Source organism: Phaseolus vulgaris, chromosome 8 (genome assembly GCF_051622355.1).
Source record: "Phaseolus vulgaris cultivar YP4 chromosome 8, ASM5162235v1, whole genome shotgun sequence".
NCBI classification, from domain to species: Eukaryota; Viridiplantae; Streptophyta; class Magnoliopsida; order Fabales; family Fabaceae; genus Phaseolus; species Phaseolus vulgaris.
This window is the reverse complement of record NC_143505.1, coordinates 3,603,108-3,621,153: the sequence shown is the minus strand read 5'-3', so window position 1 is coordinate 3,621,153 and position 18,046 is coordinate 3,603,108. Positions and strand designations below refer to the sequence as shown.

The 18,046-nt window shown below is 27.6% G+C and overlaps 1 protein-coding gene across 1 annotated transcript; it reads left to right on the top strand.

Annotated features, from left to right (window-relative positions):
• Window positions 1-1,017: 1,017 nt before the first annotated feature.
• On the top strand, window positions 1,018-2,576 carry GASA4 (GAST1 protein homolog 4). Its single transcript, XM_068629486.2, has 4 exons — window positions 1,018-1,267; window positions 1,387-1,431; window positions 1,554-1,587; window positions 2,118-2,576. Exons 1-4 carry the CDS (start codon window positions 1,199-1,201, stop codon window positions 2,297-2,299), a joined length of 330 nt encoding a protein of 109 aa, XP_068485587.1. The 5' UTR covers window positions 1,018-1,198; the 3' UTR covers window positions 2,300-2,576.
• Window positions 2,577-18,046: the final 15,470 nt, after the last annotated feature.

The window sequence follows — 18,046 nt, the reverse complement described above, 5'->3', positions numbered from 1 at the left end:
GTCTAATCTAATAATCTTTATTAGACACTACTCTTATAAAAACTTATTGACAATGCATCTCTTAAGTTAAAATTTAAGTTTAGGGTTTAAGTTAAAATTTAAGTTGATCACTTTTATCAAACTTTGATTTGTGATTTTTTTTAATGTTTTAAATAAATAATTTATCAAATCAAATTGTTTCTAAAACACACACTTTATCATTTTTACTTTTTATATATAATTATTTGACTTTTCTTAGATTATTGTTATTTCATACTCAAATTTAATGTTTATGTAATTATAACTTTTTTATATTTTATATTAAAAATATTTAATTTTGATAATATCATATTTACTTTGTTGTGATTTTTATTTTTATAAAAAATATTTAATTAATATTTAAAATGGGAAAAGTATAAATATAAATATTATTCAATAGTATTGAGACACAAAACATAAAAATGAAGAAGAAGACAAAGTTTGACTTAAATATGAAAAACCCACACCACAACACCCTATCACATAATGTTTAGCTAGAGGTGAAACTAATTAATAACGAGATTGAGAGGTATAAAGATTACATATATAAGTAAGAGAGAAAAATAGTATATTTTTAAATTGTTAATTTTGTCTATAAAATTTAAAATTTTATATTAAATAATTGAATAATTTTCATAAATTTTAAAATATATCTGTTATTAATACACTTTATTTATTATAAAATATTTGAAGTTCTGCATAAAAAAAACTTATCATCTAAAAGTTCACATTAGGTATTATTTTGTTTTCTTGTTTTTCCAATCCCTCCATATGAATTATTGATTGAGCGTGCATGTTTTTTAAGACAGGTAGTTTTTAGGAGCAGCAAACATGCGGCTATGTTCCAACTTGCTTAGCTTTTCCTAATTAAATTAATGTATTTTGTAGACCGTACGATCCGATCTAATGTAATTTGCATCACCGTCATGATATTGTGCTGACACACGTGTCAGACGTTGGTTCTCCAAATTAAGGACAACTTTCTACTTCTAAATGCACCCAATAAATGTTCCATCCAATCCCCACCCTTCAATGTTTCTATAAATACCCCACCATGATTTACTTCAGGATCCCAGCATCTCCTCAAACATCCCTCTTGTTTCTTGGTCTTGATTTGTGAATCAGACAGAAGGGTCTGCCAAATCAAGAGGGGCTTTGTGATCATATTGTGTGTGCAACAATGGCTATGGCTAAGTTCTTTGCAGCTATGATCTTGGCACTCATTGCCATTTCCATGCTTCAGACAGTGGTTGGTCTTTAACAATGTCCAAGAACTACACACATAATGTTTTCATTTTTTGGTACCACTAGTGTGCTAGTGTTGAGAATCTGAAGGGTTCTAACATTTTCAATGGCTTGATTTTTCAGGTTATGGCTGCAAATGGGCATGGAGACCACCTGAATGATAACAAGGTATGCATCTCTTCTTCACTCTCTCTTTCTTTGTGGGTTTGTGAAGAATGAAAAATGGGGTCTTGGGATTTTGCTTTCTAAGGAGGTGAATCAGTGCTGATTTATGCTGTTTGTATTCCCAGAGCAAATATGGAAGTGGGAGTGTCAAGAGTTACCGTAAGTAAAGTTCTTCTCTTCTTCAACTTGTCTTTTTATGGCATGAAGCAATGTTTGTCAAGAGATTTCTCCAAACTTTGGACATTAAAAATGGTGGCAACACTGAGAATGGAAGAAGGAAATTTTTTTAGAACATTCCCCAAAAGCTTGCAGAGCAGATCTTGGATTGTTGTTTTGCTATTATTTTCTTAGTTAAGACAAACTATGCTCACATTACTCTGTACTCTCTTTTCAAAGGTGATAACTAACCAAACCACGACATGTAATATCATTTGCACTTTTTTATAAATTATTGAAAAAAAAGTTCTAAATTTTTATTAATGGTTACATTACATCTCTCTTCACTGTCAATTTTAGTTTGACTGTGGTCAATTTTTTCCCATAAAAGCTATTTTTTTAGTGTTTTTGACTGATGTGTGAAAAGAGGCGAGTCAAATGACTATTGATTATTGTACTGACCATAATGCTTGCTTGTTTTGTTTGTTACCAATGCTCACAATATGTCTCTTGTGGGAATGTGATATGACCAGAATGCCCATCACAATGCTCGAGGAGATGTAGCAGGACCCAATACCACAAACCCTGCATGTTTTTCTGTCAGAAGTGCTGCAGGAAATGCCTGTGTGTGCCACCGGGGTATTATGGTAATAAGGCTGTGTGCCCTTGCTACAACAACTGGAAGACCAAGGAAGGAGGACCCAAGTGCCCTTGAGCTTCAACTTCAACATCACTTGTTGTTCTCTTAATACTTATCATTTCCTTCATTGTTCCATTTAAGACACTAGCTTACTTCCCTACTATTTTACATGTCCTAACTAAATGGTATAGCCCCTGGTGGTGGCACTATGATATATGTTTTCTTATGCATTTTGGGATGTCCTCCCTTTAAGGACCACATATGTACTATCACTCCTTAGGACTTGGTTTCCTTCAATGTGAGTGGCTTACTTATATCAATATATCATCTGTGGAACTTCTTGCTAGCTTAATATCTTGTCTTGCCCAGTTAACTATCATACACTTCTAATTTGGAATAAATGAGGCTTCAATGATGCATTGAATCTGAATAGCAAATTGGGTTACTTTACCGTTATTACAAGGGCATTTTTTCTTTCTGTTAGTGTAGTTTCCTCTTTATAAGGTCCCTATTTATTATCAGATAGGCTTTGCATGTGATAAGGCAAAGTGATGCTCTTGCTCTGTCATGCACCCTTCTCTCAAAGTTTGTTGGCCCATTTTAGTCAAGCCGTGTACTTTTGTTTTACTTTTCTTTTTACAAAGTAAAGATGCCACAAAAGTAAAAGGTAGTGACGGTGACCATGTACCATGCATAGTTGGAAAGAGCTGAAGGGATCATTAACATGTAGATTAAAATATTAAAGATTGATCCAGCTGTTTCATCACACAAGGAAGAAAAAATCAATACCAAAACCAAGGAAAGCATGTACATTTTGCTAGTGTCAATTGGAAATGCTCAGTGGGATGTGGCCTTTGTCATGAAGGTTTAGAATTGCATATCAGTTTCTTAAGATTTTGGATGTGTTGAATTTTGATTATAAGGGCAAGAAACATTGTATTCATTATTAAAATTTGAACTAATCAAAGTAAAAATAACAGAAATGATCATAACCGAGAAGACTTTGAAACTTAATTTTATATCTACAAATTACACAGAATAAAGATTCAACTAACGCACTAAAATAAATAAACCAGAATATCAGATAATATCCACTCAAATTGGGCTCTGAAGATCATAGACTCTGGACTTGGCATAAAAGAAGTAAAGTGACTCAAATTGGGTTGTAAAGATTATAAATTCTCAACTTGGTTTGAAAGAGTAAAAGAAGTAGAATGAATGAAGAGGCTTAGTGAACACATTTCTCAGTTATTGAGAAGAATAATGAAAATCTTCTCTTTTATGACGTAAAAATCGATTAATGTATTTGTTGATAAAGTATTTTCCCAGTAAACAGAAACAGAAGCTGGATTATATATGCGTATAAGAAAATCTTGCAGTAAATATTAAGCCATGTTTCACATTTGAGACTAGGCATTGTCCTGTATTCAACTTCTGAAGAAGTCCTAAAGATTGTATTTTGCTTCTTGGATTTCTTTGAAATGAGGAAAGAAATAAGAAACACACAATAACATATACTAGATCTGTGGCTATCAAGGCAGGTCCAGTCTGAGTCGGCAAAACCATATCTGAACAAGCGGGGAAGAAAAGTTCCTTCAAATATTTTAAAACTCTGGTTTGCTGCATTAACTGAGTACAGAGCCTTATAATTATATAATATTCCATAATATATATATATATATATATATATATATAATTATAAAATTTATATTATAAATTGTAATATGATTTATACTTAGAGTTCATTCCTTAAAATATTATTAAATTTATTTTAAAATAATTTGTTAATTTTATTAGATATCTACTATCTACTATTAGCTGCTGTGGAACCATGATATATAACCACAAACACAATGAATTATACTTCTTGAAAGAATAAGAAATATTAGAATTTGTTGATTTGATCAAATTATATACTCAGAAAGAGAGTTACTCTTCTTGAAAGAATAAGAAATATTAGGTCTACATGTACTAGTGATGCTGTATCAGAAAAAGGGAAAGGAGTAACTTGATCATCTTGCAATTTAGTGGAAGGATCAAAAGTTGTAGTGACAGGTATAAGCAATGATCACACTGTCTTCATATTTCCTTTGATTAAGGACTATACTACCTTTAAACAGAGAAATCTCAAAACCCAAGAAAAATCTAAAAGGACAAAAATATCTTGAAGCTATATTATGCAGAAACTGTTTGACATGATTAATTTATGTGAAACAATTTGGATGATTGTGAGTTGGCCTAAGAAGCTGGGTGAAAAGAATGAAAAAGGGAAAAGGAGAAATGTTGTAGCCTTATGAAGTCAATGAAACATTTATAAAGATAGTATGGTGAAAAGCTAACATGATGTGAAGTTAAAGAAACACGATTCAAACTTGCTTTTTCCCGAAATCCTTCTCTGTTTAGTGACAAAACAAAAGGATGCTAAATTTCTTCACCAAAATTAAATGTAGAAATGAGTTTGTGTTTTTGGTTCGTGAGTTAATATTTATTTAAAATAAGCTTCACAATTTTTTTTTATCTAAGTATGTAAAATATGAGCCAAATATTTTTATCTTATCTTATCTTATCTAAGTATGTAAAATATGAGCCAAATATTTTTATCATTAAAAATGTATAGTTAGAAATCATAGTTATTATAAACATAAAACCTTTTTTGTTTTGCATATATAATTTTTTTTGGGTTTTTGGTGTCCATCTATGTGTTATAGGTTACGTTTATATTTATTGGGCCTTTTTAGAAATGTTTTCGTCCAAAAGCATAACATAGGTCTTAGATGAAAAACTATAGTCCTTTTTGGTAGTTGGCTTGACTTTGGCATATTTTTCTTTGGGCTGCTTCTTCCTGCCCTTTCATATATTCTCATCCTCATACTAAATAATTTTTTTCTTCTATAAAAAATAAATTAACTTTTAAAATCTCACATTTTTTATATTTCGGATTACATACCAGAGAAGATATTTTCAGATATGAAAATCTAAATTTATAAAATCTAGAAACAATTTCAACAAAAAAAAAAAATTCTGAATTATATAATATGAAAGTTAATCTTAGATCTGAAAATAACTTCCAAATTTGAAAGTAGTTTATTGATTATGTAATCTAGATATATTCCTGATTACCTAATCCAGAAGCTAATCTCATATCCAATAAAGATTTTCAGACTATGTAATCCAAGAACTAATCACGAATCTAGAAAAAGGTTTTTGAATTACATAATCCAGAAGATAATTACAAATATGAAAAAAAACTTCCGAATTATGTAATTCAAAAAAACTACACTAACTTTTTTACAAAAGCATATTTTTAAAATACAAAAATTTATAGGAGTGATACAAGAACGTGTGGAGGTGCAGGAAGAAGTAGTCTTTTCTTTGTCCTCTTAATTTCAAGGCCCAAGTTTCACAATTTCAAGGCCAAGTTTCTGTACTGACGAAAATAAAGGGCGAAAGACATACTATTTGTTTATCGTTCCTTCCTGTACCTATCATTTTCTCTATTTTTTGTTCTTGTTTATTTTAAAAAAATAAAAAAATATTTTCACTTAAAAAAAATATTTATAACATTTCCTATTTTATCTTTCTCATCTTTACATTATAATTATATATGTAAATTAATTAAAAATTAAGTGAAAGATAAATATATTAATAATAAAAGAGTAATTAATATTGTCTTGAACAATGAAAATGTGTGTTTCAAGTATTTAATTGAAATTATACAAAAGAATACTTCATAATTCACTATTAAAAATTATTAAATAAAAATTAATTTTAAAGAGAAAAAATTAGTTTCTATATTAACTAAATTAGATATTATTTTAGAGATCAAAACAATTATTGGTATCTAAATTAGTTTCTATTATTAATAAATAATTTTTAAATTAGTATCTAATTAGCTACCTATGTTTTGGCTACCAATATTTAGATTCTAAAGTTGGTAGCTAAAATCTTGATAGCTAATTAGATATCAATTTAGAAACTATTTATCAATAATATAAACTAATTTAGATACCAATTTTTTAGTCTCTAAAATAGTATATAATTTAGTCAATATAATAACTAATTATATTTTATCTTTAAAATTGATTTCTATCTAATATTTTTTTTAGTGATTAGTCCTAAAAAAACTTGTTTAGATGTCAGAACAAAATTTATTTGGTGAAAGATTGTAGATCTAAGAGGGGAGTCACCTTTTTTGTTAATGTGTAGTAGACCACAATGAACTCTAAGCAAAGACTTAAAGTAGTTAGTAGAGTGTTTATCATAAGGGAAATAAAACTTTACATTCTAATAGTGTTTCAAAGTATGTTTTCTCTTCAAGATTCAAAATTGAAAGTATTGTATGATAATGAAACATTACACTCTTTTGTGTCCGACATGTGTTGAAAGATTGCAATTACCTTTATAAAAGTTGAACTTTTGATTTGCTATCGTAATCACTTATTTTGTTGTTTGAAGTGACAAATGGTGCAATAATTTTCACTGATAGAGTCAATTATTTTGTATCTCCAAAATGTTATATGATTATCGATGGACATAAGTTCAGAGTTAATTTGATTTGTATGACCTTGAAGGATTTAAATGTGATAATAAGAATGAATGGTCAATCAATTTAAGATAGTTTATGATATAAGAAATTGATGTTCCTTAATTCCAAGAGAATGAAACTAGTTAGGTTAGCAATTCTTAGAGCAGATGCATGAAGGATCATGGTATTTTGTGTTGCTTGCCCGTGCATAGATCAATGATGATGAGAAGACAAGAAGTATGCACGTGGTTAAATATTATATGAATTGTTTTGGTGATGAAATTCCAAGATTACCACCATAGAGAAAGAAGTTTTCATTGATTTGGTTCCAGGTGTAGGTTTTTATGTCAATTACTCCTTATAGAATGACACCAATTGAGTTAATGGTGTTAAATAAACAAGTTAAAGATACATTATGAAAAAAAAATTGTATTTGACCAAGTGTTTCTCCTTAGGTGAGGAAGAATGGGGGTTAATTTCATCTATTTATTAATTATAGTCAATTGAACAATTTGATTATTAAAAATAAATATGTTTTGCCTGAGATTAGAGATTTTTTAATTCAACATCATGATGCAATGCTATTTTTAAATATTGACTTGAAGTGGGGTTATAGTCAGATTTGTGTAAAAACTAAAGATGTGCATAAGACAACTTTTTTATCTAGGTAATTATTATGAATACATGGTTATGTTGTTTGAAGTGACAAATGTTGCAATAATGTTCATCAATTATATGAATATGATCTTTTGTGCTTTCTTATACCAATTTTTTTTTTTGGTATTCACAAATGACAAACTAATTTACTTTTTCACTCATGAGAAGCGTGCAAAACATTTAAGGAGTATAGGGTGTTCTAAGGAGAAGCAATTATATGCCAAACTATTTAAATGTGAGTTTTGAATGTTAGAGGTTAAGTTCTTTGGATAATTTATCTTATCTCAAAGGATTTAAGTTGATACTTCTAAAGTTAAGGTAAGTCTCTAATAGGTAAGCTGCATATTACTAAATATTCTTTGAGGATTTTCTAAGATAGTAGCTCATTTAGCACAATTGAACCAAAAAGGTCAATCTTTTGCTTGGAGAGATAGATGTGAGTAGAGTTTTATAAAGATAAAGTGAAGGTTGATTGGTGCCTTCATGTTGATGATTTCTTATCCATGTAAGTCCTTTAAGGTTTATTGGGATACATCACATCAGGGTATTGAGTGTGTTTTGATGTAGATCTTTATAATGTCAAATTTGATGTATTTAGTGAGTATAAGTGTTTGAAGCATATGTTTTATGAAAATAAATTGAATGAGTTATAAATAATAGTTAAAGTTCTTAAAATATTATGATTTTTAGTTGATTTATCATCTTGAAAAGAAAAATGTAGTTGCTAAGACATTGAGTAGAGAGACAATTCATCTATATATTATGATCATTATAGAGTTAAAGTTGATTGAAGAATTCATAAATTTGAATAAATATGTGACGATATCATTTAATAACATTAGTTGTAATGTGCTTGTTGTAAGTAATGATTTTCTTAGCATGATAGGGACACATAATTAGGTGATCCTAGCTTGACATGTACAATAGAATTATTAAGAATCAATCAAACTTAAAACTTCTCTTTAGGATATGATGGTGTTTTAAGATTTATAGAAAGAGTATACGTGTCTTATGACGATGAGTTGAAAAAGATGACTATTAAAATGGACCATAAAAGCAAGTTGAGTATTCCCCTTGATATGAATAAAATGCATTAGTTTATAACAATATTTATGGTGGTTAAGTTTGAAGGTAGATGTAGCTAGGTATGTATTGACCTTTTTTAATTGTTTGAACATCATAGATTAGGTGATATGTCATAACACTTGAATATACTAGTGTGGAAATGTGGTAACATTTTCATAAAATGTTTTTACCCATTTGTCACATAAAGGGAGGAGACAAGAGTTGTGTGGATTATTATGATGAAAAGTACTCATTTCTTACTAGTAGGTTTGGGGATATCCATGTAGAAGTAGCCATAATTTTATATGAGAGAGATTTTCAGATTATGTATAGTTCTTGCTAAAACAGTTTCTGATAGAGATCCTAGGTTCAATTCTAAGTTTTAATAAACTCTACAAGAGACTTTGAGAACTAAATTAAGACTCAAATTAGCTTATAACGAAAATGGTCAGTTAGAGAGGATAATTTAGTTCTTTGAGGATTTACTAAGAACTTGAGTTTTAGATCATTAAGGTAATTGGGATGAAATGTGACCTTTAGTGAAGTTTACTTATAATAGTTATTAAGCTAGCATCAAGATGACACCATATGAGACATTATATGGAGGAAAATGTAGGACTCCTCTTTATTGGCACGGAGACGAGGATAATATCCTAGTAGGATATGGGTTGTTCCAGGAAACCATTTAGAAGATTATGTAGATATAGAAAAAGGATGAAGACTTCTTTAAGAAAACAAAACCTCTACTAATTAGAAAAGAAGACGTCTACATTTTTCTAGAGTCACGCTATTTACAATTGTTGGAAGAGCTATTAAGTCAAGAAAATTAACAAGAAATTCTAAAAGCATAGCTCTAGCAGTTATGAGATTGCCTTACTTCCTCCTTTTGTGAATCTGTATAAAAAAATTCATTAATCTTAGTTGAGAAAATATATTTTTGACTTTGATGATGAAGTCCAAGTTAGGAAAAATGTTGCAACAATTCTCTTTTCTTTGAAACTCTCACTGCTTAAGAAACATGTGATTACTCAAGGAATGAAGAGTCCACATTTTAGGTAGTTTTCTAAACTTGGTGTCATGTGGAACAAGTCATGCTCTCAAGTAATGATGTAACCTTTGAGTGATGAGAGAGAGTGTTGATTCTCTCAATTTTAGGATTTTGGTTACTTTGACAATGAGTGAAAGCTCAAGTGAGAAAAGTATCATTCAAGTAATATGAGTTCACTTAAGTGGTAAGTTCACACCTTTAGTGATGAATTTTCTTCTCTCAACAGTGAAGGAAAGTTGTTCAAGAAACATATTTTGTGAATATTATTTTTGTGATATATATTTTATCTTTATGTATGTATGAATAGTTAGATAAGCCGATGAAATTGAGGAGTGTTGAGAGAAGAAAAGAGAGAGGATATATATATATATATATATATATATATATATTCAGTGTTCTAAATTTAGTTTCCTTCATTATTTGTTATATATGAATTAATAACACTGGATATGGATATGATTAATAAAGAAGGCACATTAAAGTTGTAGCACAAGATGCATATACAAGATAGAAGAGCAAAAAGTGGCACGATAGATATTGGTTTAAGAATTGGAGACACCTTCTTTATATCTGTCTCATGCTTTCTAATCAATGATCTCTTACTCTTTTTAGAAGTTTTACTAATCTGTCGCTATCCCTACTTAATTACTTCTTCTCAATTATTGAAATAAATTAATTGCTAGACGAGTGCAGTTATATTCACACTGTACATTTGTTTATGGCATCTTAATTAATAAATAGTTGGATTGTTATCAATTATACCTTTTGGTTAGGTTTATAGTTAATGGTGTGATCAATTATGGTTAACAAGAGGAGAAATAAAAGACACGTTTAAGTGTTTTGTTTTGTTTTCTTATTCTCAGCCATATATTCTGGAAATCAAAACTAAATTATCATGGTGCAGTGCACATTTTGAAATTATAGGCTTAGCAACCCAGAAAGTCTTGTACAACCTTAATCATCATTGTTAATTTTCAAATGAAGTGGATAATGGTCTTAATCTATGAATATAATTTTGGAAAGTGTATGATATGAAAATAGAAAGATAGTAGTAAGAATTTCAACAGCTAACCGAAAGGTAAAGTTTTAAGTTCATCCACAAATTTATGAATTCAATGAAATGAAATGAAAATTATTTGCTGGGGCAAACCATAATGAATGAAAGGAAGTGAAATTTCACCTAACAAAAATCAATGTGTAAACATATCATTTCCAAATAATGGTAGTGGCTACTGACAAAACTCAGCAATGGCTGAACCATAGTTATGACTTGAAATAAATAACAGTGTCGGTGATTCAAACAAACAAAAAAAACATTATTGTTGACTCAACAAGCAGAAGTTGAAATCAGCATGACATCAATCAACTGCTAGGAATATGTTTCAATATTTTTATGTTTTATGTTTTATGTTTTAGAAACCGAAAAAGGAAACAGTATACATAAAAAGCTGAGAAACAAAAATTGATGGAAAATAACAGAAATTGAACCAAGTTGAACCCCATTTTAGAACATTGTGGGTAATGAGGTTCATACACTCCTCGGATATCGATACTGACACCTGTAGAATATGTATCTGTGAAGTGTCAAATTCAAAAAAATATTTATTAAATTTTTAACAATTTTAATACAATTCTAACATAATTTTAAAAAAAAATATATTAATTTTTTAAAAATTCAAATTTTATTGTATAAATTATTATTATAATTATAAAAATAAAAAATAAATTCTTACAAAATGATAATGAAAAACATTTTTTTTTAAAAAAAATAATTTAAAACATACTTGTGCACATAAATTTTTATTATCAATTTATATAATTTATAATTACATAATATATAAATCATGTATTCGTTAAAGATTTTATGTATTTCCATTTTCTAGTCATATGGTGTATCTATCCCACATAGATTGTGAGTGTTGTATTTAATAAAAAAGTTTAACACATTAAAGAGAAAAAAAGACTTGAGTTTGAAAATGTATGGAAAGCTTGTGCCTTAGTCAAATGCAGTTGACAAAGCTAACTAGTTTGACACGTGTGCCAGATCTTTCATGATTACTAATACCATTGAAATAAAAATATGTAAATGGAGAATTATTTTACTGTATATATATGTGTATTTTTACATAAAATTTAATTAATTTTCATATAAATTTCAAATTATAAGATAACATTAGAATTATCATAGTTATTTCAATTAAATAATTGCGTAATTTTTTTTATCAGCAATAATTGCGTAAATTTCATGTTCCAATATTAAATATTTTTTTTATATAGATGAGTAATATAACCAAATTAAATACATTAATGTTTCAAAAAGTGTAGTTAAGGAATCAAATTATAAGAAAAAAAAAAAATAAATTATCAACGTAATTTTTATCCCATAAAACCGGTTCATGAAGTTGGTATTTGCACCCACTTATATATAATGAAATGTCCTCATCTATAGTCCCATGTGGGATCTCCAACATAAAGTGAACATCAAAAATTCAACGAGATTGATCTTCGTTTTACATTCAACAATGATAATAAAATCATACGATATTGATGCAGACCATTACTATTACCTTTTCTTGGTTTGACCTGTTTTTAAGATCATCTTATTGGTTTTTGCTTGAACTTAAGGAAGATATTCCTGACTCTTAAAGTTTGAACTTGTTCATCATCTTTACTTAATGATCTTTCCTTATCTATCTTTTTAGTCCAAAACTTAGAGGCCAAATTAACTTCTTCTAAGAAAATATCAGCCGAGGTATATTTAACTGTATTTGTTGTCAACATGGTCGGACATGACTCTTGAGCTTCTTGTTTATCATTTGAAAGAGATTCAAAATAATTTTGCAAGATTAAATCTTGAGAAACAAATTTAGAAGTAACTTGTTTGTCATCAACTAATTTAAAACTTATTGCATTATTTCTTCAGCATATTTCTTAAACTTTTAACCAACAAGACATTTAGCCTCCACTTGGTCAACAACAACTTCAACAAGGATATCAAGATCAATAGCAACTCCCTCAACTTTCACCACCATTGCATTACAAACATGTAGATCATGTATTTATACTTCTATCGCAAAATTATGTTTTTCTGTGACACCACTTACTTCCTTGTGAGGGACATTGTTAGCTTTTTTTTGTAAATAGTAACATGTTTATATTGTACATCAATATGTCTGGACAAAATAATAGATGATTTGATTATGTTATTGAAATCATCAAGATGTCGTCTATATTTAGAAATATCATACCTTATTATTTTGCATGAAGAGCAAAATGAAGACAACTTCTCAAATTCAATATCTGCAATAAAAATAAAATCATATATTTTCACCAAAATTTGATTAGACAAAACGAATAACATATCAATATCAACTAACATTCAAGAAACAAAGTCTCTTGAATTTATTTATAATGTCATCATCAAAAGAAAAAAAGAAGGAAGAGTAGCAAAGGAACAGTAATAAATGTGGGATGTGGATAGATATGATTATGTTTATAATTAAGAAAGAAGGCCACAATAATTGATGATCAGTGGTTCTAACATAGCTGTTAATTGGTTAGTTAAATGGTGGAGGGTGAAAGAAAATGTTGGTAGCATTGATGGCAAAAGCATCTTGGTTTTCCTCCTTTTATAACTTTGGTATAACATATGGTGAAATTTAGGCGTGGTGAGAGTGGAAGGTGCATTATTTGGAAGATGTGGAGCAAAGCATGGTGGACGGTACTTAGGGGTGGCACCATCGTGGGGCAAGATGAGGACTCATTGACTTGAAAAAACCAGCTCTGTCACTATAAGCGTTGCTCCGTTACCATACTAACGTGTATTAAACGTATGCTCTTTTAATGTCATTCACATAAAACCACTTTCTCTGTTTTTGCTTTGAAAACGCAGCTACATCAGAAAGCATTTTAGTGGTTCTCAGTTATGAAATGTATTCAAATTTGATTTGATTTAACCCGAATTCATTGATTTAGTTTAAACTCTTTTTCATAATGGTCCCATTAAAATCAACTTCTACAATTTCATTCACAGTACTCAAATCTCACTACTAAATATATAGGAGATCCCACATCGACTAGAGATTAAGACATTTTATTGTATATAAGTAGAGTCAAACCTCACCTTATGAGTTTATGAGATTGAATTAGGTTTAAAGTTCACTTTCTAATACGATATTAGAGTCATTTTGAGTTTATCCTAGTGAATGTTGGATAACCTTATCCGACTACCCGCTATCTGGTCGTTACCGGACTTTGTAATAAAATGGTTTTAATGAATTGCTAATTAAGATTTTGAAATGAATTTTAAAAATCATAATAATATTTTTTTAGATTTTCTAAAATATGAGATCCAAAGTTTGAATGTTAACGAGTCATGAACAAATGTTAACAAATCATGAATTGATGTAATATTTTCAATTCAAAATCTTGAAACAGTATGTTTATCAGTATTTACTTAATTTGAATATTTATATTGAAACTTTTAATTTATCTTAAATTTCTACACAGTTATTTTTCAAAATAGTTTTTAGTTAACCTGATTTCTTTTATTTTAATTTTTAGTTTATCAAATTTAGTTTATTTCCAGATTTTTAAGAGAGTTGTGAAAGGGATTCAGTGGGAGATTCAACAATATCAAATCTTTATGAAACTTATATAAGAGATGGAGATCATTTCCATATCAAAACCAGATAATAAGTTTATATGTTTTATTAGTTATGTGTCGCTTTGCTCGACTTATATTTAGAATTAAATTCCTATCACAATCATACTATTACCAACTATAATTTAAAAGCGAAAATAATCACAATAATTTGAGAACAACAAAAATAATGAAAATAATAAATACTATATTAATAGTTTAGGTAATAATTAGATAAAAAAAATGGATTTATTGGAAATTTATTTTGATTCTGCAAAGGGTCAACAAGTTATTTGCAATTGATATTTTCATGGACAAATAATTTGACTGGCAACGTCATGTGATTTTTTTTTTATCGGAAAAAAGTAAATTACATAGATAAAGTTATTTAAAGGATATTTTAATCTTTATAAAAAAAACTCCATAATTTTTGTAAGCTCTATAAAATTATAATTTAAACAGAGTTTTATTCCCTTACTAAATTCTCACAATTTGATTCGTGATAATTTATGATTTTTTAACCTTATTAACTATATGCATTCGTGATTCATAAATAGGAATAAATATATTTGTAAAGAGGAGTATTCATCATATTAAAATTTTCTCTTTAGTTCAATTAAGAGTATAACTTTAGGTTATTTTTAAAGTTTTTTCTATTTGTTTTTTTTAGTGTTTTATTAATTGATTTGTATGTTTTCGATTAAAAATAAGTTATAAATGATAAGTTAGGTTGATATTCTTTTTTCTGTTTGTGAGAGACGGTTCTTGTTTAAACTGTTATGAACTTTCAGTTTAAGATATATATAAAGGTTGAATCACTTCTAAAATGATTCACATTTATTTATTTTTTCTTACCTATTTTACTTGTTAAGTTATTTTTTTTTCATGATGGTATAGTTCAATTCCGATTCAAATATTTATTATGTAAATAAAGATGAAAAAATATGTTACGTATATTAATCTCATCTGTATTCGAAAATTTTGTTGGGAGAAAAGTGAAATTTGGAGCACAAAAAGAAGCAGTATGAATTCATTGGGCTGATCGAAAATGAAGTAAAAGGTGAAAAATGAAGAATAAGCAAATTCAGTGACCAAATAAGAATTGTGAAAATGGATTGATGAAAAGTATAGTGCTGTAAGAATTTTGGTCACCAAATCTCAATCTATTAAGTGAAGTGGAAGAAATCATTATTTTATAAGGATTCTTCTAACAAATTATAATTTGCTAAGCCAACGTGTCGAATACTAACATTAATATAAATAGATTTTGGAGAGGAAAAGAAATTGTTGACTTTACTTTAAAATTTTGGAAGAAAAACTAAACGACAAAAAAGAAAAGGGAGTAACTTGTTCAAGCTACAAAAGGAATTTGTGAATTATGTTAGTTTGGTTTTTTATTGTTATGTATAACTATACTTTATTTTATTGAAATTAAAAGTAATTATCCAACTTGCATGTATATTTTTAATATTTGAAGAAATAACGGTGCATGAATATAAATATTATATAAATGTATAAAAGACACTAAATCTTGAATAAATATATAATTATGATTACATAATATCACATAAGTTATGTGGATTGGCAACCCTATTACTTTGTAATCTATTTCCAGCCTTTTCTATTTATAGAAATTGTAGGATATAATAAATATTTCTAAACTAAAATTAGAATGTATATCACCTTAATTTAACATTTGATGAATAGAATATTTATTTATTTATTTATTATATGTTGGTAATGCGAAAAAAGTGATATTTTTTAAAACATAAGATGGGAAGTAATAAATATTTATAATTTTAAAAATTGTACAAATAAAAAAAATATTTTAATACTATAGATTTACTTCATTTTGATTAAATTATACTTTTATTTATTGAGAAATGTACATATTACATATTTTTATGTTGAAAATATGTATTTCTCTTCTATAAAATATTTAACCATGTGATGACTTTTTTTAATTGTCCATTAAATCTAATTAACCTTTTTAAAAAATATTATCACAATACTTCTACATAATTATCTCCTGAGATATGTAAGTGTTGAATTATATTTAAAAAATATTTAAAAATAAAAATTATAGTATATATTTTATTTAAAATATATTCTTAATTTTTAACAAAATTTATTTAACAGCCTTACATTAAATGAATCTAATTATATTTTTTAACATGAAGGAAGGAAACAATGCCAATGGTGTATTTTAACCTTTTCAGAGAGAAAAGTGTAATTTATTTTATCATCATAAGAAAAAAATAAAAAATAATACTTGCATTAATTAAATAACAACTTTTTTTAGAAAAGTTTTATTGATCTAATGAACAATAAAAACATACATTTGATATTGTTTAAAATAATATAATAATATTTTTTAATTAAAAAATAAAAATAAAATATTAATTTATTAAGATGTGAAGTATATGTGTTTACTTTTAATAATTTTAATCTATGAGCACTTTTTTTGCGTGTCCTTTCAGTTCAGATAGTAAAGGGTGTTTGGCTGTTTTTCTGTAAAGTAAAAGCTATTGTAGTTTATTTCTAAAGTTTCACCTTTTTAGGAATTACACTTTTGCTTTTTTTTAAAGAGTTACCAATATTTTTTCGAAGCTATGTTTAGAGAACCTATGTTATTTATTTATCGTATAAAATGTGACATATAGATTAAAAATCTATATAACAAGTAGTGTATATTTTTTTAAAATTATTTTTAATCTTCTTATTAAATATCTTTCAATGTTTGGAAACTAGTGGATCAGTGGTATATAGATAAATCAACTCTTAAATTTTGATATTTTTTAATGCAGACTATTTAGGATTATTAAGTGACATAAGAATATAACTGAATTTTTTTAACCAATATTATCTTAAATTTATATTTCTAAAGTGGCTAGATAATCTAAATCGCTTTCTAAATCAACATATCAACATCAATACATATGAGCTAAATTTATAAAGTTTCTATTATATAATATTTTTTACAATCATTCATTTATCATATGGATCATCTTATTATCTTACCTTTTCATCTCCTTTTTCTCCATACTCGCTTTGCAAGAAGAAATTATAAAAAATTGTACAGCTATAATTTTTTTATTTATTTAGGATGGTTCTTGTGTTGGAGTTATTGGTACATGGGAGTCAAGTTGACCGTTTGAAATTCAGAAAGTGGGTTTGTTGGCACTCGTTGTTTGGCTTTTAAAGTTGGGTTCTATTCTTGTGTTTTTTACTAAGTTACACGATCTTGGGTCGTTGGGTATTAGTGGTACCTACTTTTAGGTAATTTTTGAAGTTGATCTTGATAAAAGAAAAAAAAAAGTTATTTAGTTTTATAATAGGTTTAAGAGCTTGTGTTGTGCCAGACTGTATAAGATCTTACCTATCGTCATGAAAGACAGGAAGAAGGATGGTCAATTCGTCATAATCTGAAAGTAGGTTGTGGTGCTTCTTTTCATCATTGCATGCCTACCCTGCTTTAAATAATGGATCAAATCAACTCTCTATACGTTAGTGCATGTACCTTACTCGTGTTAAGTTTTCATACCATCAAAATTCTATTTTTCAACCTCATTTCAGAATTTAAACTACATACATTTTAAAGGATAAACATCAAATTTTCATATATGTCAAGATAATATTAATATCCATTATATTAGTATTAACTTCACCCAAACTACATCAAAATCATTAAAAATAAATCAATTTTAGACACTAAAAATAATTAGTTTCTATACTAAATAAATTAAAAATTATTTTAAAGATAAAAAAAATTTATTTATAAATTAGTTTCTATTATTGATAAATAGTTTCTAAATTAGTATCTAATTAGCTACCAAAGTTTTAACTATCAATTATTTAAATTCTAAATTTAGTAACAAAAAAACT

Bases quoted from the DNA above. Each gene is read 5' to 3' on its own strand.
- GASA4 (XM_068629486.2), top strand. From the start codon at position 1,199: ATGGCTATGGCTAAGTTCTTTGCAGCTATGATCTTGGCACTCATTGCC. The intron at 1,432-1,553 runs GTATGCATCTCT...TTGTATTCCCAG, and splicing joins ACCACCTGAATGATAACAAG to AGCAAATATGGAAGTGGGAG. The intron at 1,588-2,117 runs GTAAGTAAAGTT...TGATATGACCAG, and splicing joins TGGGAGTGTCAAGAGTTACC to AATGCCCATCACAATGCTCG.